A 21379-nucleotide genomic window follows, 5' to 3' on the forward strand; every position below is an offset into this window, starting at 1 on the left:
GCCAGAAAGCATCTATGTGGGAAAAGGCCATGGGATGGAAATAAGCAAATAGGAATCAAAACCTGTGCAAATGTGTCAACACAACAGAGAGCCAAATATATAAGGGAAGAGGAGGAAGCACAATACAAATCAAAAAGATCAAAGGGTGAACATGACACCACTAGCACACATAGAGCAAGAACTCCATCAGCATCCACCCATGGTAGTGGATGCAGCCCCTCAGACATACCTTTAAGGTGTAGAACAATATCAAAACTCCTTGATCAAGATTGTAGGGATGACGTGGATGCAAAAATTTTCTGGTTTCTCTTTGCATGTGGCATACCATTCAATGTTCTTCGCTCACCTTATTGGCATGAAATGGTTGCCACCATCAATGATGCCCCTAAAGGATACAAGAGCCCTGGGTATGACAAAGCTAGTACCATGGGACTTGATCGAGAAAAAGCCAAAATAAAAAATGCTTTGGGTAAATTCACAAATGCTTGGAATGAATATGGGGTATCCATTGTATCTGATGGTTGGACAAATGTAAAAGGCAAGCCATTGATAAGTGTTCTTGGTGTGCCTTCCACTGGTGCAATCTTTCTTTCATCTCATGACTAAGTTCAAGACCAACATCAACATTGCAAAGCCATTAATTCAAACAATGAAGTATTGGGCCATACAATGTCATCCAAGTCATTACTAATAATGCTTCTAATTGTAAGGTAGTAGGAGCAATCATTGAGGATAGATACCCCAACATATTTTGGTCTAGGTGTTTGGTTCACACAATGAACCTTTTGATGCATGACATTATTAAGATAAAGGAACCTCAATACAAATGGATTGGTTCATTGTACAAGAAAGGCAAGTACATGATAAGATTTATTACCAATCATAGCAATGCCCATGGCCTTTTCTGTAGTCACTCAAGGTTGGAGCTATTGAAGATTGCAAAGACTAGATTTGCTAGCTATTACCTCACCTTCAAGCGCCTTTTGAAGGTAAGAGAGGCATTGGCTAGCATGGTATCAAGTGAATCATGGCAGGTATTAAAGGACAGGGCTGCAACCACATCTGACAGGGAATATTTTCAAGAGGTGGAGGACACCGTTCTTGATGGTCAGTTTTGGGCAAGTGTGAAGAATGTTTTGCAATTCACCAAGCCCATTTATAACATGATTCGTTTTGCAAATACAAATGCATCGGTGATTGGGGAGGTGTATGAGCAGATGGATAGCATGATAGGGCAAATCAAAGGTATTGTTCAGCCGAAAGATCCCATATTGTATGATCATATTCACAAACATGTGGTCAAAAGGTGGGATAATCTTAATGTTGCACTCCATGCCTTGCCGTATGTCCTTATACCAATATACTACTCCCTATCTTGGTTGGCCAAACCTGCACCTGGGGGTAGGGTTAAGAGAAAACCCCATACAGACCCAGAGGTACAAAATGGGTATATGCTAGCATTAGACAAGTTGGTCCCTGACAGGGAAAAGTGTGCTAGATTGCATAAAGAATTAAGCAAATACTTCAGTCAAACTAGAGTATTTGGTTCTTTGCATGCAATCGATGATAGAGATAGATTGGAGCATGTTGAATGGTGGAACTTGTATGGCTCCGAGGGACCTTTGACAAAATTGGCAGTCAAAGTCTTTTCATACGTGGTTAATACTCCTTCTGCAAAGAGGTGTTGGAGCACCTATAGTTTCATCCACAATGTCAAAAGAAACTGCCCCAATGAAAATTGATCATATATCACTTGGGACAACAACCCAGAGGATGATAACTTGGAGGATGAAACCTTACATTTATAACAATTGGAAGCAAAACGTTTGGAGTCTGGACGATGAGGATGAAGCAGTAGCAACAGCATCAACAACCATGCCACCCCCATCATCCACTAGCAATGCTCAAGTTGCACCAGCTTTTTCGCCACCTCCATCTGCAGCATTACATATAGGTCATGTGCCTTTTGGTTCTAGACGTGGTGGTCAAACTATGCGGGAGGAGACCCCCATTGTTTATTAATCACAAGAAAAGGAATTAGAAGTTTCTTGTGGCAAGAAGAAATTTTAGTAGATAGTACATTTACATGTCTTTTCTAATTTCTAATACTTTTATAACTATTGACTCTTTCTTATTTCTTATGGTATTTTTTGTAAACAATATATGACAATTTAAGTTTGAAGTTGGCAAATATAACTCATTGGTAATGAATTATGAATATGATGCTTCGTGAAACATTTAATTTCATGTTTGATATTCTTTGTTATAGTTTGGTAATTGTTATATATTGAATTTTGAAACTTTGAGATTGATGAGAATTGAGATGTTCTAACTTGTGGACCTATCGTTGATGAAGATTATAACTACTAGTTTAATGATGTTATATGGTTTAATCCTTGTTTTTATGATTTTTATAACTAATTCATCATTCTACATGCTTTTGTTGACATATATGCATATGATTTTTATAACTAGTTCATCATTATACATGCTTTTGTTGACATATATGCATCAAAATATATAAAAGATATTTTATATAAGAATGCTCCCAAAAACGCTCCTGACCAGAAAGGTTTTGAAAATTGTCGCTCCCATTCCTGCTTCCAAGTAGCATTAGGTTGAGTTATGACCAAAACATGTTATTTTGCATTTTACCGTTTTCAAGGGATGAACACGCAAACCTTGCGATGATTTTTGGTGGTCCGCTACAAATATTTGTGACTCACCATAGATTTGACGTAAGTCCAACAATGATTGACCATGTCTCTCCTATTTTCATAGAATCATCTTCATGCCTTTTGAGATGGGTGGGCTTCTAACCCTTCTTTTCCCCAAAAGCCAATAAACATAGCTATAATTTTATGTTTTGAAAGACCCAAAACAATTGAATTTCCTTCTAAAATTTGGTGGACAAATAAAGACAAGTTACATCTAGCTATTATCAAATTATATGGTTTTAATCCATGTTTTAATGCTTTTTATACCTAATTCATCATTCTACATGCTTTTGTTGACATATATGCATCAAAATATATAAAAACATATATTATATAAAAATGCTCTTAGAAACACTCCCGACCCAAAAGCTTCTAAAAATTGGCACTCCTACTCCCCCTTCTAAGTAGCCTTGGGTTGAGTTATGACCAAACCTTGTCATTTTGCATTTTACCATTTTCAAGGGATGAACACGCAACCTTACAGTGATTTTTGGTGGGTCCCCTATAAATATTTGTCAACTCACCATAGATTTGACCTAATTCCAACAATGAATAACCATGTCTCTCCTCTTTTCATAGGGTCATCTTCATGCCTTTTGAGATAAGTGGGCTTGTAACCCTTCTTTTCCCCAAACGCGAATAAACATAGTTATAATATGTTTTGAAAGACCCAAAACAATCGAATTTCCTTCTAAAATTTGGTGGACAAATAAAGAAAAGTTACATCTAGCTATTGTCAAAATTTCTTTAATAGTGGACACTATATGGTTGAGTTATGGCCAAAACATGTTATTTTTCACTTGCCATTTTCAAGGGTTTCAAGGGGTGAATGCACAAATCTTTCGGTGAGTTTTGGTGGGCCCTTGTAAATATTTGTCAACTCACCACAATCTAGTTTTCACCCAAGTCCAACTTTGAATGACCATGACACAACTCTTTGCATAGCCTCACCTTTATGCCTTTCGAGTTGGGTGAGCATCTAAGTTATAATTTTCCCAACATAGTCGATTCTAATTTTCCATTTGGAACACCAAACAATCAAATTTCCTTCTAAAATTCTGTGGGCAAATGAGGCCATGTTACATCTAGTTACTATCAAAATTTCACTAACAATAGGCACCATATGGCCAAAACATATTCAATATTTTGACATTTTTAGGGTATGAAAAAACAAATCAATTGTTGATTATTGATGGGCACCTACAAATATATGTCAACTCATCATGGTCAAAATTTCATCCAAATCTGACTCCAATTGACCATGGTATGTCCAACAACCCACATTTTTGCGGATCTTATAATAGAGTTTAAACCTAAAAATAGTAGTGCACCCTCAAATCTATGTTAGGAACATCGTTGTATCAATTCAAATCTACACCTCATGTGAAGGATCTATTTTATTAATCCATTTCAAAACATCGAGTTGGAGGCCCAATGTTGCATGAGGTGGGGACATTTTTTGGAAGCGGATCCGCGGAAGCGTCATTTCCCAAAAATCTAGGAAGAGAAGCATCTTGGAAGCGTCTACTATATATATATATATATAAACAAATCATTTGTTGATTATTGATGGGGGCACCTACAAATATATGTCAACTCATCATGGTCAAAATTTCATCTAAATCTGACTCCAATTGACCATGGTATGTCCAACAACCCACATTTTTAGGGATCTTATAATAGAGTTTAAACCTAAAAATAGTAGTGCACCCTCAAATCTATGTTAGGAACATCGTTGTATCAATTCAAATCTATACCTCATGTGAAGGGTCTATTTTATTAATCCATTTCAAAACATCTAGTTGGAGGCCTAATGTTGCACGAAGTGGGGATGGTTTTTGGAAGCGGATTCACGGAAGCGTCATTTTCCAAAAATCTAGGAAGAGAAGCAACTCGGAAGCGACTATTATATATATATATATATATATATAGAGAGAGAGAGAGAGAGAGAGAGAGACTTGCATTTATATTCAAAAAAAAACTTCCATAAATCAAGATAGATATGGTATCCATTGTACATCAATGATTAATTATTCCAGCATCAACCATCTTGAAAATCTAGATTCCTCTTCTCGTGTCTAGCCTTTGCCTCTACTTCAGTTCTCTAGGGGTATTAGTCACCATTGCCCAATTTTGATCAAACGGCCTAATTCAAGCCTTATAATATGGTAGAGAAAGCTTAACATGTCCTATCAATGATTTTCACTTGAGTGAAGGGCACATTTTTGCTAAGGCCATGACAAAGGAGTTCAACAATCAACACCAAAATTGGGGTACATATAGGGCTCGGTGCTCTTGATTAAATGCCAATCACATGCCCTCATACATGATATAATCCAATGAAATGCCACAATCCCATTGATCCCAAGAATATTTTGCCATTAAGGTTTTATTTTTTTAACTAGGGTTACCAAATAAATCAGAAAAGATTATACAACAACAGTGCATATTCAAATAACAGCTATTTGATCCTTCAACAATTCACAGTAAATCAGCGTTGACTGCCCAATGAACATTCCACCAATAATCCTCACAATCTTTCTTGCGATTTCAGATAGATACAAAGAATCACAATCACATAATTACGTTGTGCCTTTACTCCAGTTTTCAATAGATCATATTAGTTCCAATCCCATAGTTTGCTTTTAGGTCTATTTCACCAATAAGCTTGGTTGTGCAATGACAACCCTTAATACAACAGCCAAAATCGTAAGCACCAATTTATCATAATAGTTAACTCAAAATTGTTTTAAGGTTTCTTAACCCGCCTTCTACTTTATCCACTATAGTTCCAACTGCTCCAAATCCCAATGTTGATATTCAGTTGAATCCTTTGTTGTTTACTCTACACCCTATTTCATCTAATGTTGTTGTATGTTGCTTAGATAGATCACTGCCAATTCTCTAGTCTTGTTCCAATATGCCCTACTGCCACAAACCTCGGACTGATGCCCACGATTGCCTTCGCTACCTTAGCGCCAAATTGAACCTTTCATCCTTGCGGTTGTATTGTGCCTTCGTTGTCCAAAAACGAACCTCCAACTCTTCACAAAACGAGCCTCAAAGAATGCCCTAATGTGTGTGCAATCCTGAGTGGCCTTAGGAGAGAGACCCGACAGCAAATATGCCTTGGGCGTAATGTCTAAGGTATGATTTCCCTCGTTGCTCTAAACAGAATGCCTTAGATACCCACTGCTAAATGGGGTCTTAAAACACTCACAGCCTCAGGCTCAAAAAAAACAGAGATAATCCATCCAATTCAATGATGACAAAATGATTCCAACTTTCCTTTATTTATAGATTTCCTCATGGGGTTTTCTCCTCCTTAATGTAATCTGAGGGGTTCATGTGCAACACCCAATTTGGGTTGTGTTTTCTCTAGCTACCCCAAAATTTACCCATTGTTCCTCCAAAACATTGGATAATGGGTTTCCCCCTTTATCAAGGACTATAGCCTACGGGGTTGGATAGGCTACTTCGTCCTCCCTTCAGCAATTAATCCAATGTTATGTTCCCAATTTTGATTTTTCATCTGAGGCGGTACGCAGGGAGACTTGGGATGGCACTAAGCATGGCACAATTTTATAATGCAAGTTTTGGCAACGATTTTTGGCTTGAGGGGCTCAGGCGAAAAGACAAATTACAGCTCAATGGAATGTGGGGGCAACAAGAGGGAGAATTCAACCAAGAGGGATGTGTACTTGTGGAGCAAAATAGAGAAAAAATGGAAATGCGCACTTGTGGCAAGGAAGGGAGAGAAAGAGAAAGAGCGCGAACTAGTGGAGAGTGGGGGCCACCATGGGAGTAATGGGCCAACAATTATAAATAGAGCAAGGGGGGCTCTCATTTGGATATCTTGAATCATTTTTAACTTTCATCACTAGTTCTCTTGAGCTGCTAAGCCAAGACAACTCGTGTTGTTTACCACAAGGATTTCCCGAGCGGGAATTCCACCCTCATTTTGGAGAACCTTGAGTGTCTCCCTAGTAAGGCAAATTAAGAGAGCTCAATTCAGAGTTTCCATTGGGCATATTTGCAGGTTATTTCAGCTAGTGCATGTTTCTTCCAAGGCACCAAAGTGGTTCAAATTGCTTGTGAGGAGATCAGTTAAGGAAGAGCAAAACACCGGAGGATTTACAGGTGTTTTCTATTATTTTATCCAGAGATTTTGCAGTCATTAGCAGGGCTGAGTTTGAGGGAATTCTTGGGTACGAAGCTCTACATTTCTGAAAGTGCACAGGGGTCTCTAGGCAGGCCTGCCCAGGGGCTGTATTTAAATCTGAAAGAGGGCCGATTTTGGTTGAAGGAGAGTGTCAAGTTTCCTTGCCGGAATGCACATGGATCAGTCTCCCTATTTGCTTGAATTTGTTTGCTGGAACAAGGGACGAGTTACTCTTTTATGGGTTGTGTGTGCCTTCATTCTTGCTGGCTGTGAGTGGTGAATATAAGGAGGACGTGTTGCCAAGTTTCTTGCAAACCATGGTTTTTTTCTCAGCTATTATTTCGCTGATTTGTTGCCTGAGTCATCTCTGCAGTCAAATCTCATAAGCAGTGGGTGTGGAGAGCGTTTGTATATGCTCTAGTGCTGGATAAAGGTTGCTGGTATATTTCTGGACAGATTAATAAAGTCAAGTTCAGCTACAGCCATTCTGGGAGAATATTCCTGAGTTAATACAGCCTGAATTATTCCATACTTATGACTGAGATATTGAAGGTTCCCATGCCAAAATAAAGCCAGGTTCCTCCTCTCTTGTATGCACTGTGTTCCCTTAATTTAAATCAAAGAAAGGAGTTGTTTCTTGCTTATATTCACTGTTATGCGAGCTTGTATCAGCCCTCTATATATATTTCTGAGTTTAATGAAAATCAGTACATGATTATTTGGGGTTTCATTTTGGCTGAGTTAAGTGTTGTATATGTTTATTTATAATTTGAAAGCCAATCATAAGAAACCACCTATAGTACTTGCATTCAAACTGTTTGTTGAAATACTTCAATGGACCAGAATATGTAAACTCAGAAAACTTAGTGGATTTTTCAAGAGGTTTCAGAAATTGAACATTACATCCAAAGGGGACATTAAAGTCCCCCCTTCCCGACATTGCTTGCCCTCAAGCAATGGCATGCCTGGGTGTTGCATAATCTTTTCTTTAGCCTCCAAGAATGAAAACCTTCCTTCAATCCTCACAGTTGCCATATCAAGCATTGCAGGGCCCCTTTTTCTTCTTGCAACCCAATAACCATAATGTTGGTTGGGCATATCATCATGCAACAGTTTTGCTCCCTCTTCCTAGATCATAAGTGAAAAAAATATCACTGCGTTCTACTCCTGAAGTAAGTTTTACTTCTCCCAATATAGTAGCAACCTTCCACAGTTCTAACAATAAGCTGCAGAAAATCAATCCCTTTACAGGAGGTAATAAGCTCACAATAGTTTCCACAAGCTGCCCTGTTTTGTTGCTATCTCCACATTATTTGAAGGTGACATGTTTCCACTTTTTAAAGTGATGTCTCCTATGCATGACTAGCTATTTAATAGCTTCATCCTTGTGCAAGTGAAGGACCCATCAACCCGGGAGGGATCAATGACAATACATCTCCATTCAACTTTGCAATTACCTAACCATGGTAAGAGTGATTTGGCAGCCTGCAATGCAATCATGGCATCTTTCCGTCTTATAACCTCACTTTTATGGGCCAGCTCTCCCCCTTTTATAGCTTTTGTTATCCCAATATATTTTGCAACACAGCGAATTGCAACAACATTGTAGGCATTGAGTGCAAAATCAACCCCATAACATAATTTGGCACATAGTTCAAGGGCGTGAGACCCTCCAGGAAAATCAGCAGGCTTCGCTACCAAATTCTGTAAACAGCAGCTCTTACACAAAACAGGAAACTTGTGCAGGTAAAACTTTGCATCTTCTACATTTCAATTAATGTTGCTTACCATTTTTGTTTCCATGTATCCTTTCCATGTCCTTTAAGGCGCTTCTTACAGCCAATGTATCTTGTGCTCCCCTCTTTTATAAGACTGCCATAAACTTTGGGAGAATCTATTGCTAAAATCAGATTTTCTTTGTCGTCCCTGTCATCAGTCTTGGACCTGCTTTTGCCAAATGTCTGTCCCATATTCGTGCAATCCCTGTCTTGAGGGTATGACTCTAGTGTGCCTTCAGCTGGTCTGTTGGGTGTGGTCCTAAGGAGCCTTCTTCAAAGTGTAGAATTGGGGTAAAAATATCTGGTCTTTAAAGAAAACGATCCCATCTTCTACCTTGTACCCGTCATCATGCATAAGACCATCCATCAATTTGCAGGCAAACTTATTTTTCGAGTACTCTACTAAGAGATGGGCTTTCCAATCTCTCATGAGCATGCTTATGTCAAGTCCAACATCCTATTTGCATGCCAACTCATAAGCTTGTACGCTGCTACTCAACGATCTAGAGTTTGCACTCCTATCAGTTACCATGCAAATTACTTCGTCCTACTTGGGTATGACCTCCATTTTCTTGGTTGTTACAAATCAAGGGCCACCACTGGTCATGCCTCTTAATACTACCTTGCTGCCATTTGGGTCTCAGAATTTCATTTCCATCACTTGGTAATTTATTACGAACCTTCCTAGCAAGTACAACCACTATACTCCCAGCACCACATTAGTATCTACCAATTCTATCACATAAAAATCATCAATAAGTGTATACTTACCTAATGTGATGGTCAAACATGGAACTACTTGTGTACATGTCATATTATACCCATCAGCTACCCTTACTTCAAAACCTCAAATTCCTGGGTAGGGATGCCTCTCCTTAACACCATAGCTTCATCAATGAACTTGTGCGTTGTTCCACCATCAATCAATGCTATGATTCATTGTTCTCGTATGACACCCTTGATTTTGAAGGTGTTATATTTAGGGACTCTAGAGAGGGTGGCGATAACGCCTCCTTCAATTTTCAGACGTGGCTTCTTGCATCCCTTAGCCTCTTCCAGGGGAGGTACTTCTTTGGAACTGTTGGGCCCCTTGCCCACTAACAGTGTTGTATCATTTTCATTGTCGCTATCGGACACTACTTCAATGTAGTGAATCTTCCCCTTTCCCAAACATCGATGACCAAGTTCCCATGGCTCTTTGCAAGTGAAACAAAGCTTTTCTTTTAAGCTCATTTCAAGTTTCTTCATCCAAACAATCCTTCTTAGTTTCGTCCTTTTGAGATGTTTTCTTGTCCTTGTCTTTCAAAGGGATTTGTGATATGGGTGGTGATGGCCTCTAGCAATGTGGCAGTTTTGAAAGCCTTAGACACGCTTGTGCAATGGTTCACCTAAACCTTCTACAAAGAGCATAACTAACCTATGTTCAGAAATATCTATCACCATGACTTCAAGCTGCTGAAATTTTGAGATATAAGATTCCAGCAACCTAGCCTGCTTGAGTTGTGCTAGCTCCCTGAAGTGTATATTAGGACCCTTTCAGTCAAAACGCTCCACCAACATTTGAGTGAATTCCACATGTTTGATTATGCGAAAATGCCCAAGGTGACCAATCCATTGTACCACCATTCATGTGCCTTCCCTTCCAAACGTAATGTGGCAAATTGCATAGCATTTACTTCCTGCATGGGATTAAGTCGGAGATAGGTGTCCAACTTTTTCGCCTGAGCCCTTGTTGAGCATTTAGATGATCCATCGAAAGAGGGAATGGACAAATTCCCCATCTTGCGTATTAGATCTCGATTCCTCTATGCCTTCAGCTTGTTCCTGTACTTAATACTATTGTATTCGTTGAACATCATGTCTATGCCTTCAGCTTGTTCTTGTACTTAATACTATTGTATTCGTTGAACATCATGTGCGCTCGAACATCTTCTCCCAATGTTGCATATTCTCAGAAATACTCTGTAAAGTAATTCGATTTTTCTGTTTGTTGGTTTATTGTCTCTTGATTGTTCAAAAACTGAGGTTGTAAGGATCTAGGGTTCCTACCACTAGACCCCCCATTGTTCACTTGTGCACAAGTATTGAAAGAGCCACGATTATGGTTGTTGCTCCCTTCAACACCAATCATGTTACCAACATTCAAAACATTGTTACCTAGATTGTTTATGGCCATGACAATGAGTTGTGTCATCTGTTGTTACCCTTGCAATAGCAAATTGGTCATTTGTTGCTACCCCTAAATTAGTGCATGCAAGAGATCACTAAGATCTTGTTCTCCTTGTCCTCCCTTGTATCTCGTAGTTGAACAGTGGGTGATCCTCTTTCTTTTTACTATAACGTTGTTGTTATCTTCTGAAAGATTACAAGGCTCATTCTCTCACAAGCTGGCAGGATGCACGACTCTGATACCACTATATTGTCCCAAGGGGATTTTGCCCTTGAGGTTTAAATTTTTTAACTAGGGTTTCCCAATAAATCGGAAACGATTATACAACAGCAGTGCATATCCAAATAACAGCCATTTTATCCTTCAACAATTCACAATAAATTAGGGCTAACTACCCAATGAACATCCCACCAATAATCTTCACAGTGTTTCTTGTGATTTCAACCAGAAACAAAGAATGACAATCACATAATTAAGAAATAGGTTTACTCCAATTTTCAACAGCACATATTAGTTCTTCGTTGTTCACTTGTGCACAAGTATTGAAAGAGCCACGATTATGGTTATTGCTCCCTTCAACACCAGTCCTGTTACCAACATTCAAACCATTGTTACCTAGATTGTTTATGGCCAAGACAATGAGTTGCGTCATCTATTGTTACCCTTGCAATAGAAAATTGGTCATTGGTTGCTACCCTTGGATTAGTGCATGCAAGAGATCACTAGGATCTTGTTCTCCTTGTCCTCTACTGTCTCCTGTAGTTGAACAGTGGGTGATCCTCTTTCTTCTTACTGTAACGTTGTTCGTATCTTTTGAAAGCATACAAGGCTCATTCACTCACAAGCTGGCAGGATGCACAACTATGATACCACTGTATTATCCCAAGGGGATTTTTCCCTTAGGGTTTTATTTTTTTAACTAGGGTTTCCCGATAAATCGGAAACAATTATACAACAGCAGTGAATATTCAAATAACAACCATTTGATCCTTCAACAATTCATAGTAAATTAGGTTTGACTATCCAATGATCATTCCACCAATAATCTTCACAGTCTTTCTTGCGATTTCAACTAGATACAGAGAATCACAATCACATAGTTAAGAAGTAGGCTTACTCCAATTTTCAACATCTCAGATTAGTTCCCTGTTGTTCACTTGCGCATAAGTATTGAAAGAGCCACGATTATGGTTGTTGCTCCCTTCAGCACCAGTCTTATTACCAACATTCAAACCATTATTACCTAGATTGCTTATGGCCAAGGCAATGAGTTGTATCATCTGTTGTTACCCTTGCAATAACAAAGTGGTCATGTGTTGCTACCCCTGGATTAGTGCATGCAAGAAATCACTAGTATCTTGTTCTCCTTATCCTCCCTTGTCTCCCGTAGTTGAACAGTAGGTGATCCTCTTTCTTCTTACTATAACGTTGTTGGTATCTTCTAGAAGCATACAAGGCTCATTCACTTCACAAGTTAGCAGGATGCACAGCTCTAATACCACTGTATTGTCCCAAGGGGATTTTACCCTTAGGGTTTTATTCTTTAACTAGGGTTTCCCAATAAATCGGAAATGATTATACAACAATAGTGCATATTCAAATAACAGCCATATGATCCTCCAACAATTCATAGTAAATTAGGGTTAACTACCCAAAGAACATTCCACCAATAATCTTAATATAGAGACTCACAATCACCTAATTAAGAAGTAGGTTTACTCCAATTTTCAACAACTCAAATTAGTTCCAATCCAAAAGTTTGCTTCTAGATCTATTTCACAAATAAGCTTGGTTGTGCAATGACAACCCTTAATACAACAGCCAAAATCCTAAGCACCAATTTATCGTAATAATTAACTCAACATTGTTTCAAGGCTACATCTTGGTGTTGATATTCCACTAAATCCTTTGTTGTTTACTCTACACCCTGATTCGTCTAATGTTGTTGCTACTTGGATAAATTACTACCCAATTATCTAGTCCTACTACGGTATGCCCTGTTGCCACAAACCCCGGACTGATGCCTAGAATTGTGTTCGCTACCTCATCTCCAAATTGAACCTTCGGCCCTGTGGTTGTATTGATCCTTCGTTGTCCACAAACAAACCTCCAAACGTTCACAAAACGAGCCTCGAAGAATGCCTTGGTGTGTGTGCATTCCTGAGTGGCCTTAGGAGAGAGAACTAACCACAAATATGTCTTGGACGTATTCTCTAAGGTATGATGTCCCTCACTACTCTAGACAAGATGCCTTGGATACCCACTGTTCAGCATGATACTTTAGTTCTTATTCCCAAAAGTCCGAAGATGTATTTCAGGAAATTATGCCAAACAAATGATGAAAAGGGATAAGTGACCAGGGTGGAATCTTTCATCATTGAAATCAGTTGGAGAGAAGGGGATTAGCTAGGGTGGGATCAACTCCACCAAAACTAATTGAAAGGAAAAAGGGGTCTTAAAACCCTCAAAGCCTCAGGATCAAAAAAAAAAAAAACTGAGAGAATCCAATCCAATATAATGATGACAAAATGATTCCAACTTTCCTTTATTTATATATTTCCTCATGGGGTTTTCTCCTCCTTAATCTAATGTGAGGGGTTCATGTGCAACCCCAATTTGGGCTTTCTGCCCCATCTACCCCAAAATTTACCAAGTGTTGCCCCAAAACATTGGATAATGGGTTTCCCCCTTTATCAAAGGGCATAGCCTATGATGTTGGATAGGCTACTTTGTCCTCCCTTGGGCAATTAATCCACAGCGGACATTACATTAAGCCTATCGTTGGGAGTTGTATAAACAAGCTTAAGCAAGTTAATTACAAGCCAAAAAACAAACCCTTCTAGTTGTGAAGCCAAATAAAAAAAAAATGCATGGTCAATTGTTATGACCTAACAATTCAAAACCAGCTACACCTTCACAATAGGTGAGTTGAAACCTCGAAACACTTGTGTGGTTTTGTCCTTTAGTTAGGTTTGCATGAGACTAGATAGACTCTCTATTGCCAATACCTTCTAACAGCCATTACATGGAAGGAACCCCCCATTAAAGGACCATCTTTGAGTTTCAAAATGGGACCATCTTCCTTGGACGATAGAGTTTCATAATGAGAATGTCTTCCTTAGGCAATAGACTTTCTTAATGCATGGATGATAATGAGCCTTCACGAACCTTCTCATGATAGACAGTGCACTAATTTTCAAAAGTCTGTCCGTGCCAATTATATTGCAAGTGCAAAAAGAAATGACTGCAACTCTGTCCTTGCAAATTACAGAACACGAATTTGTGCAAGCCTGTCCTTGCAAATTACAGAACACGAATTTGTGCAAGCCTGTCCTTGCAGATTATAGCACAAACAGAAATAGCACATTTATTGTGGTCAGTACATTTAAGTAATGGGGCCCCATGCAATGGCTAAAGAGTAGGTCCCACATTCTCACCATTGTGATAGCAAGCCGTGCCATGAGATCAGTTCTCTTGTGATTTTCGTTTCTTTGTACCTATATTTATTTTGAACTCATGTATGGTTGCGATTATAAGTATAGTTGCTTTTGCATATGCCAGCCCACTTTTTTATTTTGCTTAAGACTTTTCTACTTCTTGTGTATTCTTTTGTATAAATATCTTTGTATTAATAATCAACGGAAGCTTGTACCCAAGGCCTGTTTTATTTGGATCACTGGGGCCAAGAAATTTACTAGAAATTTAGCAATCCTAGTTTTTAGTTTACACTGAGCTTATGTTTGTCGTAAATGAATGCCAACCAGACCACTGGAAAATTCAATCTGCCAGAGTTAAAATCAGCATTAACACAATAATGAGAACTATCTAGCAAGACCAGCTCTCACCCATTGAAATAGAATTTACCGTTACCGAATACTATTCTATGCGAATCATTCAAAATTAAGACAAGAAGCAAATTCGCAAAATCTCAACCTCAATAGGACACGTTTATTAAGAATCCAGCAAAAAAAAATTTGTTTAGCTCGTGTTTTTGAACGAACCAAGTTCTGCTCTATCTGCATAATTCAAAACGAAAGAAAAAAAAAGGGCAAATTCACAAAATCTCACTCCTTAAAGATACCTTTATCAGAAATTTAGCGTAAAAATATTGAAATTTAGTTATAACTGGGTCAAAAGTGGCATTTCCTATCATTGAATGGCAACCAAGCCCTGCTCAACCAGAATCATCCCAAATCTTCTAAATGCACCAGGAAAACAGCCAATCGGCGCAAGAAAACGGCCGTAATGTTCAATTCCAAATAAGCAAATCCCAGTAACAAGGTGATTCAACTTATCATTTGCTAAACTTTTTTCTTCTTGCAAAAGCTAGTTTTAATGTTTTGACATCAAATCCCCGATTCCACGATAGCAAATCCCAATAACGATGTTTTTTACTCGTCGTTTACCAGACTCTTCATCTAACAAGAAAATAGTTTAATATTCTACCATCAAATCTCCAAATCCGTTAAAAGTTGAACGGGGGCCACGGCATACACAGAAACGAAGGCGTGCTGCAGTAATATAGGGCTGCTGTAAACAATCTCAGACAACAAATAAGCCAAGAAGAAAACAGAACGAAAGAAAAATTCTACTTTCAAACCAACTAAATAAATAAATAAGGACCACGGAAACTTCCGTCTCGAGTGACCGAAAATACGGCATTCGCAGGGATTCTCTCAAAATTTTGCAAAGCGGCAATTCAATTAAGAAATTTAAAGGAAACCCTACCTGTAGTCGGCAATGTAAACCCTGCCCAACTCTTTCATGGATGTTTCTGTCAATTCCCCGTCCATACTGCAAACGCTCATCGCATTTTACAGGTTACGAAATCCCCGGACACCGCTTACAGATCACGCGAAATAAATTCCACGGCGTCGGATGCCAGGGTCTTCTGAATAAAATGGATTCGGGGGCAATTTTCACGGTCACTCAGACAGAAGAGTAAGATGCTGCCAGGGGCCGGGCATAATACCGAGATTTGTACCAGGCACAGGTCCAACGACTGCGATCCTCCGTCGGCCCCGGATCGACGGCTGGGATTCGGCTTCCGCTGTCGACCCTAGGCTTGCACCAGACGACTCAGACCGAGATTTGATCTTTCGGCAAAGCACCAACGCTCAAGGCTCGAAGTACTTTTCCAAAATAACATTACCGACCATTTTCTGCCGTTGTGAAAGGGGTTACCGGGTAACTTCTTGTCCACTTCAGAGGATTCGACGGCCGGAGATGCATTGGCTTCGGTGAATCTAATGGCCACGGTGGCTGCCTAATAATTGAGGACGTGGAGGCCACTATTTGCGTGCTCGAGGTGAACTGCAGTGGGTGTCGAGTGGCCAGCGAATTCGGTGTTCCGTTGGGGAGCTTGTAAGTTGCCCGTGATCCGACGGGTTTGGTATGGTTTTCGGAATCCAGCCGAGAGTTTCGCTTTGAAATGTGGTTCGGCGGCTCGTGGTTTATTGCTTCAGAAAAACGGGTTCCGTTCTAGCAGGCGAGTGCGTCAGGGCATCTACAGTTGTCCGATTCAGAGGTCACGAGTTCGACCTCCGTGGAGCTGTTTCCAACGAATGAAATGAGCGGTAATAGTTGTTTTACTCTGCTTATTGTTTATCGCCTTTGTCGTATGTACTTTGCATGATATTTATTCCCATATTTTAATGGGAAAAGAATGGGCCGTGGTCTAACGACACTGATGTTTTTTTTTTTTTTTTTTTTCTGAAAGTTATGGAAATTTTAGTGATATTTTGAGAAAACTTTATAAGGATTTTTGTAAATCTTTGTTACAGTGGTTAAATTTTAAATTTTAGGTGTTCCAGGCTTTTTGGTTGGTACTGAATCTATTTCCATTATCAAAAATATTATTCAAATCCTATGTCTACAAGATTTTTTGAAATTTTTTACCGAATTCCGACCACTTTTAGCAATTCCTCCACCACGGTACACTACTCCAAAAATTTTAATTATATTGTTAACTCAGTGATGGGAGTAGTTTTTTTTTTCAGCACGGAGCAATGGAGGAGTTTAAATGTTTGCTAAAATTGTAAGTTTTCATTAATATATTTGTTAAGTATTAGGCATTTGTTTTTTACCAAGTATTCTTTTATGGTGTAGTCTAATTTATAGATGAAATATTTTTTTCACAAGAATTCATTAAAAAAATTTGTTGTTTAAAATACTTTTTTGAATGCATAAATGGATGCAACGCTTTTTGGGGCACTAGAATTATGTAGATTAAACAATTTAAACTCAAGTTTTAAAAATCTATATCGAAATTTGATTAAAATTAACCAAAAAAATAGTGTGAAAAAAAGTCATTTAGTTTATAAATTATACTACTTCTTATTCGTTCAAGTCTTATTCTTTCATGATTGTTATTGCACCATTTACACAACATTGTGTCATGTGAATAACTATCTCACATTTTTTCCGTTATAATTTTTTTATGAAGTTGCAGTGTTTATGCCATAATTTTTAGATACTTTTAAATTTTGCATTGTTAAGGTTCATAGTAAACCACCAAAAATTAAAATCCTCGATAATAGTTCATTCTCATTTATAAGATGTAAATAAGGGCTACATAGTAGGTAGTATTTATAGCTTAGTTTAAATATAGCTAAATTAAAGTAAAAACATTGAATTCAAGACAGTGTTAAGGTTTAGAATCCGGACATTTTTTCACTGATTGGTATATTGAGGTATTTTGTTAAATGTGATTATGCATTCTCACTTATAAGATGTAAATAAGGGCTACGTGGTAGGTAGTACTTATAGCTTAGTTTAAATATAGCTAAATTAAAGTAAAAACTTTGAATTCAAGTCACTATTAAGGTTTAGAATCCAGACAATTTTTTATATTGAGGTATTTTGTTAATTGTAATTATTCATTCTCGCAATGGAGAATCCAATCCTACCCAAGGACAATAATAATATTTTTATTGAGAAGTTTGTTTTGAAGGTTTTACATTTTTTATGTAAAGTATAAATAGATACATTTTAAAACCTAGTTGTTCTTGCTAGATATGTCTTTGAAAAATAAGTTGAATATATTTTAAAATCAATAAACTAGAATTATATTTTTATTTATAAAATATGTATGAGATAATGCTAACTAAACTCAATAATATTTTCATTGAGAAGTTTGTTTGGAAGGTTTCACATTTTTCATGCAAAGTATAAATAGATATATTTTAAAGACTAGTTGTTCTTGTAAGATATGTCTTTGAAAAATAAGTTGAATATATTTTAAAATCAATAAACTATAAATAATATTTTTATTTATAAAATAAGTACAAAATAACACTAACTAAACTCTTTTAGTTCGTGATCCACACAGAGTCAACCCCATATAGACTCTTCTATCATGTTATATAACATAAAAGGATATGTGTAACAACCCATCTCAACTCTTCTATCATGTTATATAATATAAAAAGATATGTGTAACAATTCGTCTTTAAATAAAGATGTGAATACTAGCATGCATACGAAGCATGCATATAATAGCTAATATACGAGTTAACTAATTATGAAAAACTCAATAAATGAATTATTGAAATACTTAATAAATAATAACTCGACATGTGTAACAATCCATCTTGAATTAAATATGTGAATATCAGCATGCATACGAGGCATACATATAATAGCTAATATAGGAGTTAACTAATTATGAAAAGTCCAATAAATGAATTATTGAAATACTTAGTAAATAATAACTCAACAAAATATAATGTAGATGTTAAGATGAGTTACTTACTATGTAAACTACCATTAACATATTATCCTGAATAAAAGTAATGTGGAGTATTATTCAAAATAGTAACTATAATATTATGAATTATATTAACTAAATAAGCATTATAACATAATATTATAGTAATTATTGTTAATTATTTAGTAATGAAATTATACTTTTGAATTAATTATAATACAAAGAAAATTAAGGAAATACAAAAATTGTCAACAAAGCAACCAAAGAAATATAATTCAAAGGACATATGTAACATAAACATATGTAAATTGAAATATATGTCATATATTATTGAAAAAAGGAATTGAATATAAATATCAATGTAGTATGTAATAGAAGTTATGGTTAAAAATAATAAAATATAAAACAAATTCAAATAACCCATAAGATAAATCATAAAGTCTCATTGTCAAAAAAATAACCCATAAGATAAATCATAAAGTCGCGTTGTTAAAAGGGAGAGGTGACCTCACACAAATGAACCACCGTGTCAAGAGGATAGATACAGTGACCGCCTTTACAAATTCAGAAAAATATCTAATTAAAGGCGGCAAAAAGATGGGGCAATGAAGGAAACCTCAGAGACTTAAGGAGAAATTGAACCATGGAAGGGCATGGATTTTGGGATGAACCTTATGGAGGTTGAACTTTCGAACAGAGCCACAGACATAGAAAGAGCAGCCACAGACATAGAAAGAGCTTAATTGTTCTTGGATTTTTGGGCATGGGGGCCCGAGTACTTCAATCTTGAAGTATTTTGGGAGCTAGGTATCGAAATTGTGCCCAGTTTGGTAGGGAGGTTTTGGTTGCTTTGGTAATGAAAGCGGGAGCGGGAGCAAATGAAAAACATCTTCAACCACAGGAACCCAGGTAGGTACTCAACATCGAATTGATAAATTCAGAAATTATTATACTTTGTTTTGCACTTTAAATTTAAGGTTTTACAATATATTACAGAGCAGATATCCACATAAATATAGCAAATATCCAAAATGAAATTTACAACATTTCTCTTAATGGGATTACAGATAAAACATGTATATGAATGAATCAACTACATGTATATGAATGAATCAACTAAAATGTTGAGCCTCCATAATTATTGACCCTCACCACTCACTGGTCATTTTTTCCATTTCCAAATTGAAAAGTTGTTGGTTCATAATTTCATATAGAAGAATATTAGTTACAATATTTTTTCTTTCAATTTTAATTAATTAAAATAAATTTTAATATGATTATTAAAATTTAAAAATATAATTATTAATGAAATTTAATATTCTATCATATAAAAATAAATAAAAAATAAAAAACAATAGTAAGACTAATAAAAAATAAAAAACAATAGTAAGACTAATAAAAAATAAAAAACAATAGTAAGACTAATGCATACTGAAAGCATAAATTTATTATAAAATTGGTAAATTTATTCATCTTTATATCCAAGTGCTATAAGAAACAAAAATAAGAAGGAAATGATAAATATATGTGGTAAATGAATTTCCTACACGATGATTAAAAGTATAGAAATGTGTATAGTGGGAGCTCTAAAAATAAAGTTATAATTTAGATAATTTTTATTAATTCTTTAATTTTAATAATGTAAAATGTACAATGTCAAGTCTCACTAGCACAACCGATTGGGGATGGGCCTCATCAATAAGGCAATCCAAGATCAAACCCACAGGGGGTGGTTGTGCCTCGTGCTAGGGGGAGGTGAACATGCTAAAAAATCCAGTCAGCTAAAGTTTGGTGTGGCCCAGGCTAAGTGTGATGATCCCCATGGCCTTGGGTTGCAGCTCCTCAAGCCACGAGTCAAGCCTAGAGGATCGCAAACAACTTGACAAACAAACAAAAATGTGAGATGTATAATGAAATATGTGTTTTGATGCTTATTATGCATTCATGTCTATAATCATTTACCATCTATTTAATTTATATCATTGCACTAATTATCAATAAGTATTAAGTGGATGGTAGGAATTTAATATCTATTGAATATTCTAGAATACTTTTAACAGTGGTCAGTAGTCACGTATCAAAGATGGAGATCTATCTCAAAAGTAGTTATGTTCTTTCTTCATTTTGATTAAAGAGAAAATGTCATATGAATAAAGCAATATGAAATGAGTTATAATATTTTAGGCATGTGGTATTAATAATTCATAGTATTGCAATACAACATATTTACAGTTTAAGTATCTCCATACTAAAGTAAAAATAAATCTCCATAAAATAAGTGTTTTGATATTTACGATGCATTATTGTCTATAAAAAAATATTTTTTCCATAAAATATATATAAATATTTGTTAACAATTTAATTCTATAATTACCCTAATTTTTATTTATCACTTTTAGCTAAATGAATGCATAAACAAGTGGGCTTTGAATGTGAAAAACGACTTAAATGTGGAAAATGACCAATGAGATTTGAACAGGTGAAACCTCAATTATTCACTGGCGATCCACAAGATTGTGAACAGAACCAACACTATCACAATGATTCGTGGTAGACAAAAATATTCAAACTTCCTTTAAAAAAAGAAGAAAGAAATTGTGAATCGGCCAACAAAAATACAAAATATATGCCAAAGAACAAAACAAAAGATAACTATATTGAATGCAACAATAACATCACTTGTATTGGGTTTCTCATATTTCACAAGCTACCATGAAGATTTATCGAGTTAAGCACTTATAGCCTGGTATTAGTAAGATTTTGAAGATGACCTCCCAATGTAATCCCTAGCTTTTCTATATTGTGTGTCTTCTTACTTTACTTGGCATGATTCGAACTTGAGTT

At 36.6% G+C, this 21379-nt stretch overlaps 1 protein-coding gene across 2 annotated transcripts in view; it reads right to left on the minus strand.

Moving 5' to 3' along the window:
• LOC149230175 (ubiquitin carboxyl-terminal hydrolase 8-like) overlaps nucleotides 1–16298 on the minus strand; it is a 106579-nt gene extending 90281 nt beyond the window's left edge. Inside the window, exon 1 of one of the 2 annotated variants that reach the window (XM_089378881.1) lies at nucleotides 15556–16298. In XM_089378881.1, the coding sequence (XP_089235007.1) occupies nucleotides 15556–15635 (80 nt within the window). In that variant the 5' untranslated portion in view covers nucleotides 15636–16298. The remainder of the gene's footprint in view (nucleotides 1–15555) is intronic. The other variant, XM_089378882.1, reaches the window with a different exon arrangement.
• Nucleotides 16299–21379: the final 5081 nt, after the last annotated feature.

This window comes from Pinus tabuliformis, chromosome J (genome assembly GCF_031772625.1).
Source record: "Pinus tabuliformis cultivar Carrire ecotype Pingquan chromosome J, CPIR1, whole genome shotgun sequence".
Classification (NCBI taxonomy): Eukaryota; Viridiplantae; Streptophyta; class Pinopsida; order Pinales; family Pinaceae; genus Pinus; species Pinus tabuliformis.